The sequence below is a fragment of the Clarias gariepinus genome, chromosome 25, assembly GCF_024256425.1.
Source record: "Clarias gariepinus isolate MV-2021 ecotype Netherlands chromosome 25, CGAR_prim_01v2, whole genome shotgun sequence".
NCBI classification, from domain to species: Eukaryota; Metazoa; Chordata; class Actinopteri; order Siluriformes; family Clariidae; genus Clarias; species Clarias gariepinus.
Genome location: NC_071124.1, coordinates 2696253 through 2719632, shown reverse-complemented (window position 1 = coordinate 2719632; position 23380 = coordinate 2696253). Strand labels below are relative to the sequence as shown.

At 38.8% G+C, this 23380-nt stretch overlaps 1 protein-coding gene across 1 annotated transcript in view; it reads left to right on the top strand.

The window, feature by feature from the left end:
* Positions 1-5964: 5964 nt before the first annotated feature.
* cdh10a (cadherin 10, type 2a (T2-cadherin)) overlaps positions 5965-23380 on the top strand; it is a 29962-nt gene continuing 12546 nt past the window's right edge. Inside the window, exons 1-3 of the mRNA XM_053486459.1 lie at positions 5965-6048; positions 11827-12172; positions 18413-18707. Coding sequence (XP_053342434.1) covers positions 11978-12172; positions 18413-18707 — 490 coding nt within the window. The 5' untranslated portion in view covers positions 5965-6048; positions 11827-11977. The remainder of the gene's footprint in view (positions 6049-11826; positions 12173-18412; positions 18708-23380) is intronic.

The window sequence follows — 23380 nt, the reverse complement described above, 5'->3', positions numbered from 1 at the left end:
GCCACAACTACACTTCATTATCCCACACAGCTTTGCTAAGTATTTACATTATTCTACTGTGATATGTTGTTCACTCAGGAATCCAAACTGGATAACCGCTGATTTCAAAGAATGGATCCCAGACATCAAGTGTTTTTTCATTTTTTTTTTCCCCTTACAAGCTGTAAGCTATCCTGGTCAATAGCAGTTCTCCAGTATTGTTTGTCTTGGAGGAGCTTCAACTGCAGGTCAAACGGTAGTAAGCAATCAGCGCACTAACCATCGAGACCGGAGTTTTAGATCTGCTCTGACCATTGACTAGGGGAAAAAAATCTATCAACAGCATGAGTTTCAGTTAAGAGGTTGTCGTATTCACACGTTGTCCTGGTGTCATTCGTTCAATGTAAAGCCCACATCATCTAGTCACCATTGCTCTGATGTCATTTCATTAGTCATTCCAACTTTCAAAAACAATAAAATTTTCACAGTGTCCCAAAACCCATCACATTGCCAAATCAATATTTAGACAACCTAAAAGATCTTCTGCGATTTGAAGATATAACTCAGCTCAACTGCAGAACATTTAAAGGTATTTTCTCACATCATGCTCATCTGTTTTTTTTAAGGGTTCGATTCAGGAATGAAATACAGCCTTAGCACCTGTAGACCCAGACGTCCAGTATGTAACACTCTGTGAGGTGACAGTGTAGACATGGACATATAATTCTACAAATATGCAAATATTCTCAGTTTGGTTCTTTGGCTGGTAAAATCCTCCTAAATGAAATAATTTCTAAATGGAGATCTTTTTTACAAAGTCTTCTGTGTAGAAACCTTAGGAACCTGTCTAACATGTGCTAACTTGAAAACTTGAACCTTTACTTATTTGTTTATCTTCAGGAAAGCTTCTGGTGTAGGTGTAGTAAGATTCAGTCCAGGGTTAGTGTACAAATTTCAGAATGATTTCCAGGTGGAACCTGCATCTTTTTAAAAAAACAAAAAAAAAACACTGGACTAAAATGGGACCAGTCTAAAATAATATAAATGTCTAAAAAAAAAAAACGAAAATATGGCTAATCAATATTCATTAGCATCAAAACATCCACAGTCCTTCAAAAGTCCTTCTAAAAAGGCTCTTCAAATGTTCTTTACTTGAACAGTTAAGGGTTCTATAGATCATTTCCCAAAAGAACGTCTTTAAACATTACAGTATGTAAAGTTTATGTTAAGTTTACAGTATGTACGTTTTAGTATCCACAGGCTTGGATTAAATACTTTTTGATTCAGGCCACCATACATAGTTCATTTTTGTTTCTGGTTCTTTCTTGCAGTAGATTACTTTCTTCTGTTTTTTTTTTTTTTTTCATTTTTTTTATTTTTATAAAACTTTTACATGGAACTTAAACCCAATTCCACCCAAAAATAACTGACTATTAAATGAATGCTGAGAACCTTCATAGTCATTATCTTTACATGAGAATTCTACACGGCATCATGTTCATTTAAAAATGCCACTGCTCTGATAATTTCTGCACAGATGTTTTGTCCTGCAACTGCGACAGTTCGAGCCAGATGCAGCATTTGGCTAGAGGAATCCCCAAAGCCAAAGCTGGCCAGAGTCCCATTTGCATCTCCCCAGATACTAGATGAGCTCCCAGGCTGCAAGATGTCTGCATGGTCATGTGAAAGGTTTGTGGACTTTTGTCCTTTTGGGGACTGATAGTTTGGCATATTAACGAGAAGATGTCTAGAAAAATCAATGATAAAGGAAAACGTATGTTCGTAATTGTTTCTGTAACAAAATGGGAGAGAAACGTAATGATTACGTGAAATGTGTACGATCAAGCAACGTGGACAAAATTTTAGCTAAAACAAATAAAAGGTACGAGAATATAAATTCTTGCTATAGTAAATAAACAAAAGCTTATTAAAAAACAAGTGATGGGAATTGCCAGGGATCACCTGATACGATAATCACGATACTTAGATGCCAATTTGTCTTGTATTGCAATTTTGCAAGGATCACAATTTTATAATATAATGATTTTGACATTTTCTTTACAGATTGTATTATAATGCTGAACAAACTACAGACAGTATACTGCGAGTGTAAATAGTTTAGAGCACATTTTGCCACTTTATTGCAAACATATATAAATTGAAAAAAAGAATTAAAAAATAATTTACATAATACATGAACTCCATAACTTTCACACACACCCATCTCTAGTAACTACTTTATTTTCTTTATTTTATGCATTAATTGTATTGAAGCTTGAGATATAACACATAATTTCATTCCTTTTTTTATTTGTAATTTAATCATTGCTTTTTTATTAAAAAAATCAAGAGGAAATTATGTTTCAAGAATGACAAAAGACATATATTGTCTTAGTATTTTAGTGTGTAAAAATATATATATAAGTGATTTTGTTTATTTAAAGGACAAATACAGATGTACAAGAAAGATTAACAAATGAGAATGTTAATTTTAAATTAATTCCATAAAGTTGAAAGCAAGTTAATAATTTTAACATGACTTGTTAAAGCACGATCATACTGTACTTTAATTCTGATGGCACAATTAGCCTGCGTGCTCAGATGCTAAAGCCAGACATTCAGTTATTCAGTTTGCAAGCTGATGAACCACGAAGCACACCTTTATCAAAAAAATGCAAATCTACTTTTAAATTTAAATAAAACACAACAAACATAAACATACATAAACATTTTGTAAAGTAATGGAGGCAAGCATGAGCTAAATGTAGCTAAAGTTAAAGTAGGGTTTGTACCATTTAAATCGAAACACTTGACCTTTATTTTGAGCAGGTAAGTTCTCTTTTAATACATTTTGTCAAACAAATGCTTTCACTTAAAAATGTAAATTTACTTAATAACCTACTTTCAAGCAACTCCAATGTGGGAGGAGTTAAGATGACATCACACTTCTGTGAAATCCCATTATTTGTGATGCATTTTAATTACCTCTTCACACACATTTTCTTTGAAACCTTCGCCATAAATTTTTTATGTTTTATTTTCCGACCTCCACCGCTGCTCATGTCCCGTCATTGTTGTAGGTGATGTTTGCAATCTACAGTAATTGCTATGGAGTGGCACCCAGGGAGGACGGCAGGACTTTATATCCATTAACATTTCATGCAGACTTTACCTGCCACTGACTCTCAATGCCATTTTTGTTAAGATGACACTTATGAGCAAAGTTAAAAGTTTTATGTTTAATAAGTAAACAAATAAACAACCAAACACTCCTCCTCAGTAGCGCTTCTCCTGCACAGAGTCATGGGAGGCCTGGAGCCTATTCCAGAAGTCTTGGGGAACAAGACGGGGTACACCCCGGGTGAGGTGGCAATTTAATACAGGGCACAATCACACCCACCACGGGCAGTTTGGGAACGCCATCTGGCCTAATCTGCATGGCTTTGGGCTGTGGGAGGAAACCGGAATACCAGAGAACTCCGAGGACATGCACACAGAACTCCCAAAGAGGGACCCAAACTTTAGACTGGGGGGTGGGGGGGATTTTATTGTTTTTAAAAAGAAAAAGATAAAGTGTTACTATTGATTTAAAAACCATATTAATCTCATCACAGCATCAAAGGAGGAACCCTGACACAGAGCTGAGATTCATAACAGACGCATTTAGCCTCAGGTGAAAGGCTAGCTATCATTTTCATCATTATTTATTCATTTGTTTATTCGTTTTATGACAAATTGACTGGAGTATGTGTGCAGCTTCTGAGCTCCAGAATCGCACGCCGCTCTGCTCTTGACTCAACATTAAAGTGAAGCTCGGCTGAGGAGCGGGATTTAACATTCCCAAATTTTTTCAAAGTGACAAACAGAATCATATTGAAACAAATCATTGTTATTATCAGCCCTTGTTGTGGTTGTTGTTTGTTTTTCATTGGTTGCTTTATTACAAATGTTACTTTGGTAGATACGTTTTAAGTTCAGCTTTATTTTTACTTCATTAACCACTAACTAATTATATTTTTTTGTTTTATTTTATATATTTTTAGTTAAACAAATTGTATATATTTTTTATTATTGTTTTTAGGCCTGTTTTTCATAACATTTTAAAATGCAGTTGTTTGTTATTGTTGTTTTGGTTGTTTTAACTGTTTGTATTATAAAATTTTTCCATTTGTATTTATTTGTTACATTTTGAATTTAAATATATTTTTACCATAACATTCGGTGTTTTTTACATTTTAGAATAGTTTATGGATTATTAATTTAAAAAAAAATCATATTAATTGTAGTTAGTCAGTGAAGGAGGCGTGGCTTTTCTGCCTCTCAGTTCCAATGAAGGGGGCGTGGCTTCTGTGGCAATAAGTCTAAATCTGCACTATTTTAAATCCTCTAAATTGTTCACAATCCCAATCTCCAGAGCGATCGGTATTTGCAGCTTTGTAAATAATTACACATGCGAAAATCCAGCTGAATTAAATGTCTTGCATACAAAGTGTGATAACCTTTATCTTTTCATTTTTATTAGTTTTTAATTTATAAGTTAAATTAAGTGATTACCACTTTTGTTTTAAATCGGAAGCAGAAAATAAACAGATGTTGTTGAGATATGATGAGATACACCCAGCTAAATAATGTGCATATGCTACTTAGGTTTCACCGCAAAGCGAGATAAATCCTCTTGGGCATTTAAAAAAAAAATACATTTTTGTAAAAGATGCAGTAAGTGTTACAAACTGATGGTAAATATTTTGTGCATCTTTTCTTTGACTCACAAGGGTGTTTACAATGCAAGTTATAAAGCAGCATTAGCATCATTACTGCTTCAGTGTTTGACTAACTTTAGTCCATGACTGCTGGGGAAAGTGCGATGGCACTAACAGACTGTAAACCACCTAAAACATTTATTTAATTTGTTGAACTACAACCATGATTTTGTCCAGCTTGTTCTTTTGCCTTACTGTTCATGTGACGATGAGAAGTGAGGTATTTGTTATTTTTGGGTGTGTCTCATTTTGCTCTAAAATGCGATGATTCACAGTTTACAAACACATACGTTTAAAGCTTCTATAGGAAGGCCATCTCACAGTTGGCGATAATTAAAAAAATTATAGACAACTTCTATAATTCTGAAGGGAAATAATTCTCCAAATTGAGTGAAAGTGTTTTGATACCTTTTGCCACCTTTCATATATGCACGTGATTGGCAGTAAAAGTTAATCTGCACCAGCAGCTGTGATGGTTCAAAGGTTCACGTTCAACAAAACGCAGATGTTTATCACTGAAATACTTTGCTGATCTAGCAGTGGACTGACCCACAGACAGAAAAACGAGAGGTTGGACAGGGAACAACTGTTGGGGGAGGGGGGGGGACACCAATTGTTTATAGCTGCTAGAACTTAATCAAAAACAGGAACTAACTTGTTTCACAAACGTTCCACAAAGATGATGAATGTAACATCCGACATGTCGGTCTTTAAAAAAAAATCGCAATTTAAATTGTTGTGGGATTGCCGTGGTATAAACGGAATGCCTCTGTGGTACCAGTAACGGCACAACCAACCCCCCACTGATTATTTTCCTAATCGAGCACGACAGGCTGTTTGTCTGGCTCTTATTTAGCACTAGTTTAATATTTTTCTAACTTGCTGTCCTCGTTTTTGGTGCCTCATTCTGCTGCCAGCATCACTAACACCCCTGCACATACACACCCCACCGCCACCGCTACCCCTCCCTACCACAGTCTTATGAATGGCAGCCAATCAGCAGCAGCACACGTCCCCCCCCCCCGCCACCACCTCCATCCACCCTTTGCAAACTGCATCCTTGTCTAGCAGAGCGAGAGAAAAAAGGATAGAGCACAGAGAGAGAGAGAGTGAGTGAGAGAGAGAGAGAGAGAGAGAGAGAGAGGGAAAGAGAGGGAGGGAGAGAGAGGGAGGTAGGCAGCTGGAGTCTTCTGCACAACTGTAGCCAGTCTCGGAGCCTGAGCACTGCCAAGAGGCGAAGACAGGAGCCAGTGTCGCACTTCAATGAGAACGACACGCGCCCAAAAGAGCGAGGGAGCCGTCTTTTGAGGTAAGAAGCTTTGTTTTGTTTTGATTTTTTTTTTTAAACCTGCTATGCCACATGCTTCTGCATAAAAGGAGGTGCTTTATTTTATATGCATACATTTGAATGAATTTTGTTCCTTTGCAGTGCAATGCAATGCAGTATAATTTCATAAAGTAAAACATAATAAATATAATACAATGCTACCATAAATCATTGCATGAATATCAGAGTACGATCAGTATTGTCACTTCTGTACAAGTTCTCCTGGAAGCTGGTTTCCTGCTGTGTTGTCCTGATGATTTATGATTCTACTGCTTTGTGTTATAAAAATCCGTCATTTAATTTTTTTTTTAAAAAGGGCAGTATTTTACAATACAGGCTCAAAAATTAAAATAAGCATCACAAATCATTTGACAAGTGTACATTGATATTATATTTAGCTGCGATGAAAGAGTGAAATGTTTGCTTTCTGTCCTTATTTCATCTCCTGTTGCTTTATTGCTTAATTCTTAAAATTGTGTCTGAGCTGAACCGGTTTCGTGTCCACTGATATTACTTTGATGCGTCAAACATATATTCTCTCTCTCTCTCTCTCTCTCTCTCTCTCTCTGACTGTCTTGCTCTGTCGTTTACAACCTCTGTCTCTGTCCATGCCCTGTAGTTAGTAAGTCCCTCAGGGTCGTATCTTGGGTCCTGTAAAATAATTTCAGAGATCGACTTTTAAACAATGTTAAGACGGAGAACGTCGAGCTGAGCGTCACTCGGTGTGACGGTCATGATTTTTTTTGCGTGTTCATGCATATTTGATTTACGATCAAGTAGGTAACCTAATGCATAAGTGTAAAACATGAAATGTAAGAGTTCTACGTCTGAAAGGGATTTGTAATCCAGGGAGCTCTTTAATGCTGCATGACTTTGAATAATAATTTGAAAAAATGTAGTAGTGTTGTGGATTTAAAAAAAAAAAAAAAACACACATCAACATTTCCTGGATAGTTTGGGTCGAGTTTGATTTGCATTTTGCACTGCGAGAGTGTTTGTGTTTGTGTGTGTGTGTGTGTGTGCGCACGCAAGAGTGATTTGTACATCTGAGCCGGACGCATAATGGCACGGCTGTTTGGCGCAAATTAATGTGCGTGTTTCCTCCGAGCCGGTGTCACATATATAATTGCCTTTCAGCGCAGATATGAATCATGAGACTTGCGCTTGCACTTTGATTCTGGATCACATTCACATCCCCCCCCCCTTTCTCTTTCTGTCTCTCTTCCTTTCTCTCTCTTTCTATTTCTTATGAAGAGGGGATTAGAGTGGATGCAATTTGCCTCATAATGAGATAAAAGTCAGAGACAATCAATTTATTTCCTTGGAGGAGATGTAATAATATGAATGCCTCCATGCTAGGGTGCACGTTCTGCCTCTCTCTCGGCCTGGTAATTAATCCGGCTCGAGGAAAGAATAACATGTGTACGGAGAGGGGAACGGCTAGGGAGCTGTAGCGACTTCATCCCACCGTGCTGTAGCTTCTTCATACGCAAAGATCTCCCCCTACACACACATATACAGTATACACACACCCAAAATGCAACACAACACTGATACACTAATCATCCAGCATCTTAAATGTCATGATTTAGGGGAGACCACCGTCGAGGTAGAGGACGGCCTACAAAAAAAAAAAAAAAAGAAAAAAAGACGGTTCATTAATTCCGGCAGGCGTAATGGAATCACAGGAAGTGCCATCTTTAATAACACACAGTTCACACGATTGCCTTGATTCTGTGAACCTGGAGGTATCAAAGCCTGATCCTCGGGGCAGCCAATCATCGAGGCAGAGATTTGATCTGTATCAAAGTTTCAAAACAAAGACGACAGGGCATTAATATTACAGAGGAGACAGCAGCTGTGAAAATTGTCCAAAGTGAGAGATAGATAAAGAGAGAGTGTGTGGAAGAGTGAGAGAAAGAGAGAGAGAGAGAGGGGTGTAGAAAAGCTCTGGAGCTCCACCATGTGGTTAAGGGTTGAAATGTCACTTTTAATTTAAAGCCCTGCTACATCACATTAAACATTTTCCAGCGACTTATTATTATTATCAGTTTCTTTCAAAGTAAATTCTTATATTCTTCATAGTGTCTAATTTTTCCAGTCGATCTGATCATTTGTCTACATGACCTCATTCGCTCCCCACGACAATCTTCTTCTTCTTCTACCTCACACGTCCTTCTCCTCCTTGATCCCTTCAGAAGCACGTCGTTGGTAATGACGTCGTTCACGTCCGGCGCTTTACAGCGACGTCTCTAATTAGCCCACTCAATAATAATAATAATAACAATTAGAAGGAGAAGAATTATATTTTAATTGTTACAAAAAGGTACTCGATTTGTCTCTCACACACACACACACACACACACACACACTGTGAGACTCACACGAAGCCTGAGGGCCTGGAAAAGATTAACATCGGAGCTGCGGCAGGATTAGGTGCGAGAAGCATCCGCGCTCTACAGAAAGCCATTAGCGGACTTGCTCGGCTTTTCAATTACAAAAGCAATCTCGGACTAATTTTCGGAAGGCCCTCGATTACGCCATCCTTCATTTTAAGCAGAACGCTTAACTTTCAGAACGGCTGCGTTATTGCACATCTTGAAAATCTACAGATTTCGTCCCCGTGTCGATACTGTGGGGGTTTTTCACGTGTTTCTCAGGACATACACACCTCACACCGCCGGAGGTCCAGGTCTGTTTGTTTCGAACCCGTTGATGTGGAAGCCACGACGTGTGATTATGACAAACGTGTCAAGGCGTCAGCGGTGTCTCTTTCTTTCGATCTATCTTTCTTTCTTTTTCTTATTTTTTTTTTCGCACCAGAGAGGAGCTGTTGCTACGAGACGCCACATCCAAAAAGTCCCGTGCACACACACACACACACACACACACACACTCCTGTTGGCCTCAGAGCCGCGGGGTTTAGTTTACTGAATGGTGGAAAAAAAAACATTTGATGATTTCAATGGATGCTTAATATCCTTTCACACCTCTCCACTTCAAAATCTGTCTCTCTGTATGTCTCTGTCTCTCTCTCTCTCTGTCTCTCTCTGTCTCTCTCACCCGTGCTGCTTTCATTTCCCTGAAGAAATCAGGTGCTTTTCTGAGACACACTCGCTCGTTTCCTCGTTTCCTCTTATTAAGGGCTTTTTAATGATCTGTTAGAACAGCTTTTACAGGAAATACACCAGAGCGTTACGTGTTAATGATCACGTCAACAGGATTTATGTTTCGGACATTTCTTCCTTCCTTTTTTTTTTTTCACATGGACTGTACCTATGTTTATTTTTACATCCTGTGATTTTTTTTTTTTTACCAATTTATTTTGTTTAATGAATCATTTCGTACATGTGATTTTTCTTTTCTTTTTCTTTTTTTTTTGGGCCACATTTCACATTAACTTGACTTATTGTACATATAGATTTATTTCAGGGTGGTTTTTTTTTTTGCTTTGCTTTTTTTTCTGCTCATTCATTTATGTCCACAAAGGATGTTTACTCAAAATTCACTTGTAACTTTAAGGATGTTCATGCATTTAGATTTTTTTTTTGTTCCACATGATTCACCTGATTTATTTACAGTATCCACATGATTATTCGGTCACATGACTCATTTCTGTTCTCGTGATTTTTTTTGGCAACATGACTTATGTTGTGTTTGCTAACGTCATACAGTGATGTATTTTCCATGTTGATGCTCCGACAACATGTGCACATGTGATTTTGTTTACGCAGTTGATTTATTTATTTATTTTAATTATTATTAACCAGAATAACACAGTACATATTGCTCAGGTGATATTTCTGACCATGACATGAACCCGTGGTTGAATATTACTCTAACAATACCAATACTCCACAGAAAAGTGGATGTGATTCTTCCATAATGGAGGAACCTGGAAACCTAAAAGAAGCGTTAGACGTGATGTAAGTTCTTGTTTCCGTTGCGTCGAGTGAAAGTATCCTGTCAGCCTGAAAGCCGAAGAAACAAACTCAGGCCTCTCAGCAAAAGGCAATTACTAGACGAGGCAACAAGCTGAGCGGGATTTGAATTCGACCCCAGACGCGGCGCTACACTTAATCAAAGTCGAGCGTATCGATTGGGTTATATGAGCGGCTTTGGTGCACCCTTGTGCATTTATGCACCTGCACTTTACTTTCAGCAGCTTAATCCGGCCGTGAAAAACTGGTGAGCGTAAACAGATTTGACATTGTGAAAGCAAGGACGACCTGATGCTCCGTGAATAAGATTTGTTGCGCTGCTTTATTGAGTTGCAGCCCTTGTTTTGCCGGATTATTCATTGTTAGTGCTGGCTCCGGCACGAGGGAGACGATGTCATCTCGATCAATAGCTCTGACACATAATGAGCACGATAGCGTTTAAAAAAAAAAAAGAAAAAATGTATTGAACAATGAGAAAAGTGACTTGTGCAATCATGCGTCCGCTGTAATGGTGTCATTCTGTACGGCAGAAATCATCAGGCTCCAGATCGCAGAGTCGAGTCATTATCGAGAGGAGATTCTGGATTACATTAACTGGGGGATTTTCTTTGACTTTGACTTTTAAAGACCGGGTTGTGTGATCACGGCCCGCGTCCTGATTCGTCGTGACGTTAATTGTGTTAGGAGATATTGCACGAGGACATTAGCGTCCTGTATGACAGCGATGTCGGGTTCTGGATTCTGATTGGTCGGAAGGTGATGATTCGTTTCCTGACAGTACTGCAGCCGCACATCACAGATATATTATTATTAAGAACATTATCATTTCTGTAGAGAGAGCTGTTTGGAGTTAACATTACCATGGCAAGGTTTTCTGTAAGAAGATCTTTATTTAGCATACAGCATAAAGTGCAAAAGTCTTGACCCGCCCTCTTCTTTTTTATTTCTTCATATTTTGCTTCCAAAGCTCCAGACTCCCTTTTATGTTTAATATAGTCTTGAGGATTAGTTCTCCAAGCTTCCTGGAGGACGTTTTGTCTCTTGTTATTTTCACTCCAGTTCCTGGACCTGAGTGGTTTTAGTGGAATGTGTTTTGTTTGTTAAGCCACACAGTGACCTACAGTATGAATCATTCAAGCATTTAAAAAAAATCATCTAACTTAAGTCCTGACCCAGTGAGAAACAGGTGCAGATGATGACAGATGATGATCAGGCCGGTGATGATGTTGATACCGCTGATGCTAAATGCTGGGTGGTTGGAAGAGACGAGAGGGGAAATGAGGTCGCTGCTTAGGTTGTTACGTAAACAACCAGTTTTTTAATTGTTTCTTAAGGCACTTTGCAGAACGGAAATGTTTGTTCCCATTTATTTATTTTTTTAGTCTACATCACTTAATTAAATTATTATATGAAGATTTTTAAGCCTTGTGCTTTCTTGCTAGGTTGTGCTGTAACAAGAGTGAGGAAACAGGAATCAGGGCATGTTCTGCTTAAACAGAGTGCTGTAGTATAAAAGGAATAAAACACTTTTTAACAGAAAATCCCTGTTAGAGTCAAACCGACCATTTCAGTGTAATAAGTGCCTGCGCTATGACAGAACTACAGTGCATACAGTAATAATAACAATATCATAAGGCTTTCAAATTCATATTGAGTTCCAGCTCTGCTCGAATGATGGATGAAATGCGTGATAAAAATATATTAAGTTTTCATTTCACGTCAAAAGCCTGGTATTGCATTAAATGAATTTTCCTTTTTTGACAGAACGTTGTCATGCAGACACACTCACTTCTTCCCCCCCGCTTTCTCATTTTTCCAGGGATTCAAAGGAAGATCAAAGCCGCCATCTACCATGCCAGAGTTGCTGATCCAAGCGTTTAGATTGTTCCCCGTTCAACGCCGCCTTCCTTATTAGATTATTCATCCGGGATCAAGCCCAAGCCCGAGGATCAATCGGAAACAGCCGAGCGATGAATCCTCTCTTCTGGCTGTTTGTGCTGCTTTCCCTCCTCCCTCTGGTTTCGCCCGTGAGGAGTCTGGGGATCGGTACACGCGTGCAGCAGCCGCATGGACGAGTGCTGCACAGGACCAAGCGTGATTGGATGTGGAGGCAGTTCTTCCTGTCGGAGGAATACACAGGAAGTAACTATCAGTACGTGGGCAAGGTGAGCGACAGCACTGTTGATGCATCCTCCTCATCCTCCATCCTTCATCCTGGCTCTCATCCCCATCACCCCTAGCCCTCCGTTTGAATTGGAACTGACTTCCAAACAAGGCCTTCGGGGGGGAAAATGTAAAGGAATGAAAAATCTCCTTTGAGGTTTATGTGGCATGACATAATATTTGAATACGGGTGCGTAGCAGGGCCGTTATCAAAGCAGGAAAAAAAGAAGGCCGCGGAAATGTGAATTACACAGTCCACACAGGCATGAATATTCAGAGACAAGCTAGAGAGAGAGACAGAGAGAAGGGGAAAGGGGTAGGAAGGGGAAAAAAGAGAAAAGATGTGGGCCGAAGGGTGGGCATCTGATAAAGAGGGAGAAGATTTTGTACCGGGCGTTGCGCTGGTTTTACCGTTCTCATTTCTAGGACAAAGTGGCTCACGAGGGACCTGACAGGAATCGACAATTACAGGCTATTTCATTCTCTTTCTCGCCACTCTCTCTCTCTCTCTCTCTCTTTCCTTTTTTTCATCCTTTGACTTCCTACCCATCTGCAGCGCCCGTGTGAAAGGAGGATTTGCAATTCATCAAGCCGCAATTCAGAGGCAATGCCAAATTTATGCCACATTAACCATGAAAGAGGAGCCCACACCAGCACTCATCAGCACGTTCTCTGTTCCCGACACGGCGTGATCACAATGTATAATTTGCAACACTAAAAATATAATGCACGTTTTGCCTGTCGCTACCGAACGCAGCGCGACAGGCGAGAGAGAGACATTCGGTCGGGTTCAAGGAGGATTCCAGGTCATCGCTTGTCACATTCCCGAGGTTTGTTGTGCTCTTATATGAGTACTGACTATACAGTATGACCACTCTGTATGACTACGCTGTATGTTTCGATGTTTCCTGTCCTTCCTGCTGACTATCTCATTTTGGGAAAAAAAGAGGCCCTTTTTGTCTGTTTGAGGCTAATTAAATACTCTGATTCGATCAAAAACACTAATCTGGTTAGAAAAGAACGAAGTCTAACCGTGCCGGTCATGTTAGCGCATCACCCTGCTTTTGCTTGATGGAAATCCTACTTTCGGTTAATTAAAAGGCTAATAGGTTTAGCCTTAAATGTCAATTAGCGTCATGCTTATTTGCTAACGTCAGCAAAGTCAGCCAGCTGTGTTTCAGAACCGTCTAAAAAAAGTTACTAGCAAGCCTTTTTGCCTAGAACAAGATCTGTGTGTGTGTGTGTGTGTGTGTGTGAAGTTTGCATGTTTCCCTTTAAGTAATCTGGTTTCCTCCCACATTCACACAAAGACATGCAGAGTAGACTAATTGCAGTACTGTGTAAGTGAGCGTGTGTGTGTGTGTGTGTGTGTGTGTGCTAGTCTTGTGTGATAGACTGGCACCCTGCCAAGTGCCCAAAGTCCCCAGGATAGACTCTAGGCCTCCCCGTGACCCTGTACAGGATAAACCCTGTAGTGAGTTAGTGAGTGTGTGAGAGTGAGTTTCAGAAAGTTTTAGCTGTACGTCTGAGTGTTACCAAGCACCAAACCCGGAGACTTTCTTTTAACAAAGCTTGCACCCAGACTATCCACTTTATAAGAAACACCTGTACATCAGGATATTCATGCAAGTATCTAATCAGCCAATCGTGTAACAGCTGCACGGTTCATAGGAACAGGTTCGGTTAATGCTCACGACTGATATCAAAGTGAGAGAGGATCATCGAATAAGAAAGATGGTTGACTTAAATGGTAAATATTTCAGAAACTTCTGGTCTTTTGGAAATTTTGCAAACAATAGTCTCTAGAGTTTAAAAAGCATTAAGTGATTTCCACAATTCCCTGGATTGAAGCACCTTGTTGATGAAAGGGATCAGATGAGAATAACTAGACTGGTCTGAGCTGAAGGAAGGTCTGTAGTAACTCGAATTGTCACTGTTTACAACCGTAGTGAACGAAAAAAAAACACATCAGAAGACACAAAACCTTCAGCTGGATGGGCTACAAGAGCAGAAGACCACATCAGGTTCCTGACAGGTTCCTGTCAGCCAGGAACAGAAATCTGAAGATGTCATGTGCACTGGCAGACTGATACAGGGAACTAGGCCGGGCGGGTGTAGCTCATTGGTTAAGGCATTGGACTACAGTCCAGAAGGGAACATGTTCAAACCCCACAACATCCAAGTTTTCACCATTGAGCACCTGAACTGCTCAGATATATAATGAGAAGTCCATCTGGATAGGTGCATCTGCCAAATACTTTAAATGAAAGATTTGGGGAGTGTGTGTCCGCGATAGCGCCTGGTGTACAAGTCCATCTGAAGCTGTTACTATAGAAATCTATCAGAAAAAATAGCAACATGACAAATGATGGTACCAGGGTCAGATATGCACTTTACTCAGACATTATGCACGCCTGGAAAAGCTTGGCTTTTCCCACACTTCATTTACAACTACTGTACATTCCTTAAAACCAAGTAAGTAGAGACTTCTTAAAACCAACAGTTTTGTATGCAGGATAGAGGTTTGGGGAAAGATAAGATGCACAAATATTGCATATCAATGATCTTAATTTATTCCTCCAGTGCTACGTTAACTAATGCACATAATTAATTATCTGAACAAAGAGCCTTGAGAACCAACTGAAACATGTTCTGACCCTGACTCTGAAAACATCTAACATTATATCCATAAATATCCATCTGACCTTTACACCTTAATCGCTAAGGGTCGAAAAATATTAAAAAACATACATTTTCATGTCATTTTTAAATGTATCGTATAGACCTTTCGCATGTGACGACATAAAGTCTGTCCTCCATGGTTCCGCCCACTTCTGTATGGCCAAAGAGACATTACAAAACCCAACAACCGCCCGTGTTCTGTTCACGGTTAATGCGAGCCACAAAGCTAACTAGCTTCCAACTCAGAGTCATTTATTGTTTATCTTTATATCTATAGCAAAGGTTTAGACGAACAACACAACCAACTAAGGAAAAGTGCTACGAGTCTACAGGAGAGATTTCATTCTGGTTTACTGAAAGTACAATCCATAAAGTTGAGTACTGTATAAATCACATACATGATCCTCTTTCGAGGAAAGCTTGAGTTTTCGGATCTTCTTTCCTCTTCCTATAACAACAAAAACAATAATAATAATAATAATAATAATAATAATAATAGTAACAAAAAAAAAAAATAGTTAATAGGAAGTTGGGAAGTAAAAAAAAAATGTTCACTGACAGTTGGAGGAACTCACAGCTTGTGTGGGCTATTTAGGGACAAAAAGGCTTCAGTTTGCTAGGGAGCCCAAAAACTAGACTTTGAAGTGATGGAAAAAGGTCATGTGACCTGATGAGTTCAGACTGAGCCTATTCCAGAGTGATGGGCGTGTCAGGGTGAGAAGGGAAGGACATGAAGCGATGCTCCCATCATGCATAGTGTCCACTGTACAAGCCTCTGGAGACAGTGTTATGATCTGGGGTTGATCAGTTACTCAGGTCTAGACTCAGTAACGTTATGGGGCAATAAAATAAAGTCAGCTGACCACCTGAATGTACTGAATCACCAGAGTATCACATCTATGGAGTTTCTCTGCCCTGGAGGGATGGCCATATTCCAAGATGATGATGCTGGGGTTCATCGACTCTGGATGGAAATAAATGTTCTGACATTGCATGAGCTGATCAGAATGATGCTATTGTGGGATCTAATCAAAGCAACAGGTGGTGTGTGACTTTTTCTTTTCTTTGTATTTTTCTTTTTGGCCATGCAGTGTATATTGAAATACAGTAAGTTCCAGTCAAAGGGGTGAAAAAGGCGTGGCCTCTGTGTCTGTTAGTCGCATAAACAGTAGAATTTGTGTGTCCTTTAGTACCTGTGAAGGAGGCGCGGCTTTTGTACCTTTCAGTGCCAGTGAAGTAGGGGTGGCTTCTTTATCACAATTATTGAATTACTATTCTCTGTCTATCTTAGTGAGTTAGTCTATGTGTATTATTCTCATTAAAGAATAAAAAAAAGGAGGTGTGGCCTATGACTCCTCAAGAGCAACACTTTTGGTAAATGAAACCTAAATGATGTGCTGAGAGCGAAGCTCTAAATCACTTTCTATTAAATCACTAGCTGCTTGAAATGCATCCTTCAGACATCCCATGCCCAATTTATCATCACCGAATTAGAGATACACACCCTTAGGTCACGACTATATATAGAAGTCAAATTCTACGAATTTCCAGTAATGAGCCCAGGCTGGATTCTCTTTTGCAGATTTCCTTTCTACATGCACACCGCATTGCAGCTTCTTGTATGAGTTTGGTCTGAGTGCCATTAAATGCAAAAAGGGCTGTTTTAAGCTGTCAATTTATTTTTTTTTTACCTTTCACAAGAAAACACCCCACACACACAAATAATCTGTCAGCATGTAGAGAGGAACATCGGTGTAGCACAGCAGAGGTTTTGGCACCAATTGCGCCTTGGCAACTATTCATGTCCAACACCCACGAGTGAAAATCTGATCATGCATCAGTGGAGAGAATGTGGTATTTTATGCAGCATGATTGAGATCCTTCATGTGGAGAACCAGGTCCACAGTGAGAATGTTTATATATACAGTACGCAAGGCACCATCTTATATAAGATAATATTAGGCTTTCCTGTAGGGTACAAGTCAGTAGAGGGCTTATTTATAGTGCATTATATAAACATGAATCTGATGAGCTGATTCATCCCTAATCAAGTCATGAAGTGAAAAAAAATAAAAAACCGGGGATGCACAAGCACACAAGCAATGTTGGTACAGAAAGAGAAAACAGGAATTCAGTTCCATTACAAATAGTAATGCAGCTAAAGGATACAAAAAGAGAAGCAGAAATAGGGGAGGAAAAAAAATCTAAATCAAAACGGACTAAAAGCTTCATTAGTGTTTAATGGAATAAGTCCCGAAGGTGTGTGCTCTGAAAACTCTCTCTGTGGTGCTTATTAGCTGCTTTTGTCCCTGGAGAGCCTCCGTTCTGAAAGCTTTTGCTGATAAGCCGCAATTCACGGCTGAGAGTCCATCAGCGGCACAAAAAAAAAAAAAAACACAAGCAGAACATAAAATTAGCGATTTCAACAACCAACACACACAGTCATAAAATTAAAAACCTTGTAAGATAAACTGTGTCCAAGTCTGGACTTTAATGTGCCCCAGTGTGGGTGTCAATTTCAAACATTGCAGGGGTGGCATTGGGGATTCTGGACGCTTTGAAAACCTCATATACTGATCTCCCACCCTTAAAAAAGTCAACCCTAAAATAAATAAACCCTCCAAACCCCACACCTCAAATCTTTTATAACATTAATAATGAACTTTGAACTGCTGTTTTTAAAACAAAAGAGACTGGCCAAGTGGGTTAAAGCATTTAAGCTAAAGACAGAGGGTGGGTACAGGAGGTGTTTTGTTTATTGATTTTGCAAAGAAAAAAAAGAGAAAGAAAACAAGTTTAAAAACATTGTTTGTAATCTGTGATAAATGTATTTTGAAAAATATGATATCAGTTCCTTTCCAATGAATGTTATTAAATGACTTTGTACAATGCCCAAGTCAGTGTGGGCATCAATTCGATTGAGGGTAGGCATCAATATGATTGATCTTGGGCATCAATTAGATTAAAGGCTGGCATCAATGCGATCCAGAGTGGACATCAATTAGATGAAGGGTGGGCATTAATTAGATTGAGGGTGGGCATCAATATGATCCAAGGTGGGCATCAATTAAATTAAAGGTGGGCATCAATATGATCCAAGGTTGGCATCAATTAGATTTATGGTGGGTGTTAATACGATTCAAGGTAAGCATCAATTAGATGTAAAGTAGGCTTCCATATGATCGATTGTGGGTTTCAATTATAATAAAGGTGGCCATCAATTAGATTTAGGTTGGGCATCAATATAATCAATGGTGGGCATCAATAAGACTAAAGGTGGTAATCAATTAGATCCAGGGTCGGCATCAATATGACGGAGAGTAGACATCAATATGATTAATAGTGGGCATAATTCCTAAAGTAAGTGTCTTTTAGATCCCATGTGGGCATCAGTCTGTTCCAAATTGTCAGTAAGACCTAGGGTGGGCATCACTGTATCTCAGAATGGGTGTCAATAAGATCCTTCCTGGGGATCAGTGTAAACCAGTGGGGGGTGTTATTGCATCCCAGGGTGAACATCAAAAAATGCATAACACATCTGTCTTGTTGTGTTCTTCCAGCTTCGCTCAGATAAGGATAGAGGAGATGGCACAGCGCGCTACGTCCTCTCCGGAGAAGGAGCCGGCACCATTTTCCGCATCGATGAAAAATCAGGTGATCTTCACGCCACTCAGAGACTCGACAGAGAAGAAAAATCATCCTACACCCTACAAGCGCAGGCCTTTAACAAATACACCGGCCTACCTCTGGAACCGGCGACTGAGTTTATCGTCAAGATTCACGACATCAACGACAACGAGCCCAAGTTCACGCAGGGCGTCTACAGCGCCAGCGTCCCTGAGATGTCTGACGTCGGTGAGGGATCTCATATCGAATTTCTCTTGTTTTCTTGTTTTCCTGCGGCACACTTATTGTCACGCTGGGAGATTGCTCTCGGGCATGATGCCTCTGTGAATCTGTCGTCCGAGAGCCTTTAAGGTCAAGGATGGCTTCATGACTTTGTTTTTTTTTTTTGTTTTTTTTTTTTTAGGCTTTTATTTTTTTTGACAAGGTGCTGAAGCATGAAGAATGTCAGTGAGTGTTGAATTGGGACTGAAGTGTGATTTGGGAGCAATTTTTTTTCCCCCTCTTGGTAACCAGTTTTACTTCCTGTGCGTGCAGGGATGTATGTACCTATTTTGTTTCTGGAAATTGAGCCACAGTTGAGTGGTGATGCAACCAAGGCACGAAATAGAAAGGCTGTTACGGCACTGCAGTGTCATATTTATATATAACAGCATACCCACAAGCATTTTTTTCTTAATGCAATGCCTCAGAAATCTCTAACCGTGCACTGCTGGAGCAAAACGAAATGAAAATTAGTGAGATAATTAATGGAAACACTTCATCATGCCCTTAAATAATTAGTTCCAACTTTAGTGCTATAACTAATCAACCTGACTTTGCTAAACAGTATTAGAGCCAGTGGTTAAAGGGCTAATAGGCTCAAATGACAGGGGACATAGCACCCCGCCCTGTGGGATGCCGTATAACAAAAAACAAAAAAACAACACTCATAGGAAGCATTTTGGTAGCTTGCCTACTAATGTAACCATCTAATTAGAGTCTAATCAGACCTAGCATAATTAAATATTAGCGTAATTCTTCCATATTACAAAGACAAATTTTCAACCTCATTAATGCCAAATGTTAATTTTATTTACCATTTCTACAATCCAACATATTTTAAATATTTGTGATTAATTATAGTATACTAGATATTCAGTGTTTCATTTTTTTTAAACATTTAACTTTTTCTTCAAGCTTTCGAATGACTTCAATAGAAAGGAGTTTAAGTCTTTCAGCTTCACAGTAACATGACAATTTGTGTTTTTTGGGTTGGAAAGAAAAGTGGGAGCCTGAGGAAGGAACAACTCATAATGTACAGGAAAAATGAACTAATTTGTTTTGGATGTTCCACAACATTAAATGTGATGACAAAGAAATAAAAAGAATGTCATGTAGTTGCTTACTTTAGGTTGTTATGGTTAATGTTGTGGAATGTCCTCAAAAACAAGTTAGTTCCTTTGTGCTTAGGAAACACAATGCCATGCAGAAATGTAGTTAAGCAAAAGTACTGATATTTGCTGTGCATTTGAGTGGAGTCAAGGTTAAAAAGTATCCTCTAATAAAAATACTAAAGTAATGTAATGATACGTGAAATATCTACTTAATTACAATAACAAACTAGATGTACTCAGTTACCTGTACAGTATATCATCATAACTGAGTACATCTATTTTGTTATTGTACTTAAGTAGTTTCGACATTTTATTCCTTTGTCATTATATTTAATGTTGTGGAACATCTGAGAAATATTATATATTTTTTTCCCTTTACATTAGACAGTTGCTTCTTCCTGAAGGTATTTTCTTTTCAACCCCAAAAAACTCAGATTGTTACAGTATGTTACTGAGAAACTGCAAACCAGTTTTAAAGGAGTTTGAAAGCTTGAAGAAAAAGTTAACATTTTTAAAATATAAATATTTACACATTTATTAAATGTTTCAGATTGTAGAAATGGTAAATAAAATTAACAATAACTTGGCATTAATGAGGTTGAAAATTTGTAATCTGAAACAATTACTCCAATATTTAATTATACTAGGTCTGATTAGACTCTAATTAGAGGATTACATTAGTAGGCAAGCTACCAAAATGCATCACATTTTTGCTTGTTTATTTTATTTTATTTTATTTTTTGATACAGTATGTGACTTATAATTTTATATATATTTTAGAAAAATTATGTATATATATATATATATACACCTGTACTTTTACTCAGGCACACAAGTACTGGGGGACTTCTACTGTTGCTCGAGTCCAGAATTTGTGTACTTTGCCCTTTCTCTTTTGATAGGTTTAAAAAAAAAAAAAAGGGCTATGGTTTTATTAATTATTATACAACCATAAAGGCATGATTACAGCTATGAGTGTAAAGTAGTTCAGTGAAGAGTCATACATAACTTTAAATCAGTTAATAAACTTGAGGTCAGCTGTTACTGTACATAATGTTTTAACCCAATGCTCCTTGTGACCAGTGTAAGACCAAAGCTGAAAAATTAAAACTTAAAGATTTCACTCAAGACCCCAGAAGTGTTTTTCTGAAGGTCCTGGGAACTGAACTTGCCCCCTTTCTGGTCACTGAAGCTCCTCGAGTCATTAGAGCGTGTTGATGCAAGAGCAGGAAGAGGGAAGATTAAGGGAGACGGCAGACTTGCTCCAGTTTCAATAAGAAAGTTAAATAACTTTAACTGAACAGTTTTAAAAAAGAAAATTGCTTTTGCATTACATTTCCAAAGCATCCTTGGTTATTTATTTATTTTTTTACTTGCTAAAAGATGAGATATTGCATTAGCAGCGTGGCGCACTGCACCAAAACTGATGCTAAACTGATAACTGCTGTACGACTGGATTGCATTTCTATTTCTGGCCTCGAAGCCGTAGGTGGGTGTGATGATACCCAAAATGAAGTTGTCATAGTGCGCAGAAACATTAAACTGCACCGTGGGTGGCCAATGACATGTAAGCGTATCCTACAGTCTCCATAAAAGAAAATAGCAGGGGAGTGCGATGTCAAATATTATCTTTAAATGAAATCCGAACTTCTTACATTACACAAGGCTTCAAATGGTTTAGGAAGTTAATCTGATCTTGAACTATATTTTGTTCCATTTCTTTTAAGTGTACTTCTTTTTTTCTAGGTGTTTTGGTGTCACAGTCGTGTACTTTATGGCTGCGTATTGATGCTAATAGCATTAAGTGTCTATTTTAGTTAGCCTTGAAGTTCTGGTTAAAAACCAAACAAGAAGACGCTGAATTAAAGCCCTTAGACTGTTGGGCTCTTCACATCTTCCTGAGTGGGTATTAGCTCCATTACAAATCATTTTTACTGTTTATCAGCCAGGCATTAAGGCACTTGAGCTTCTTTAATCCTGTCAGGTAAGCTTATACTTTGAGAAGGTGTGGAAATGTATACTGTAGGTAGTTAGTAAAAAGAATTACAATTATTGGTTTGTTTTTCCCAGCACAACTACAAACTCATCAGGAAAAAATCCAGTCACATTGGCTCAGTATAGCGACATACTGTAGCTAGTCATGTAGCAAAATATGGAAGTTGGCCTCAAAAAAAACAAACAATGTAGGTAAAGAAAAAAACGAGGCATGCTAACTTTAATGTAGCTAATATTAGCGCGCACATACGGTACACAGCACGAATTCGGCAGTAGGATTTTAGACATGTACAAGCAAGACTCAAAAGCACACCTGTATGACCGTGTATGACCTTCACGCTAGGCGCTCAAAGCTGAGCACATTAACATTAGCGTTACGCGGTTATTATCTACGTTTCCGGACGAACGCATCGACACGTGATCTGCAAATCTGTCTGTTTAATATTAGCTGCTATAAAAGCGTAAGCCATGACATTGATAAGCGTTAATGCAATGCTTCTTACATTAGTCTATAATAAATGTATTATATAGGGCTAATGCATGCAAATGTATGTATGGGTGAAAAGAAAAGTGACCTTTTCTGTTGTATAGGAAGCTAAGATGATTCCATTTGCATGTTTTATCACATAGCCCTCTTTAGATCTCATTTTAATTCTGTCTTTATCACCGAGTTGCCACACGATCAGGAGGGATGCTTTTGTGATGACATAGAACTCGGGGACAATGACTCTGATATGCAGCAGGTTATACATATTCATGAGCACTGCTGCTGCTGCTGCTGCTGCTTGAGCTGCTTGTGCTGCTCCTGCTTGTGTTGCTGATGCCCGCTGTATCGGGACAGTCCCAATCCTCAAGAACAGGAGGCGTCTGTCTGGGGTCTTTATCTTGAGATTAATCAGCCGATACTTTGCTCTAGCAGCGGTGTAAGAGCTCGTGTTCAGAGGGATGATTCTTACCTAAAGAACATAATGTTAGCACAAAGTCACTTGTTCACTCGGTCCGCAGGTCACAGACTAATTTCCTCCATCCATCATTTATTACCGGAGGCTAGCAGGAAGTCCAATTACAAAAAAAAAAAAAAATTACACAAGCTGAGAGCTCACTTTCCTGCTGCTATTATACATTAGTGCTATTGAATTCTACATTCTAGAGTTTGACAAGAGTGCAGGTGCAAATCACAGGTTCATATTATTTCTCTCATTAAAATTATTATTTTTTTTGCTTTTTTTTTGCTTCTATAGTAGCATCTAATTTACATTAAATTATGTATATGGGAAACGATCCACATAAATTGAGGACGCGGCAGAACTTTTTTATTTAACGTTGATGTAAGGAGTCTCTAATGTGTCAGTGCTTTCTAAGTTAAAAATCTAATTTAGACTTAGAAACACCTAAGCTGTAAATTGCTGTCAGGTTTTTGTCTGATTAACTTTAAAAGAGAAAATAAAAAGAGGCTGGTGAGAAAGCAACTGCTTACATTTGCTCTAACGTAAGTAAGAACAGGAACCAACTAGTATACAACAACCAGAGACA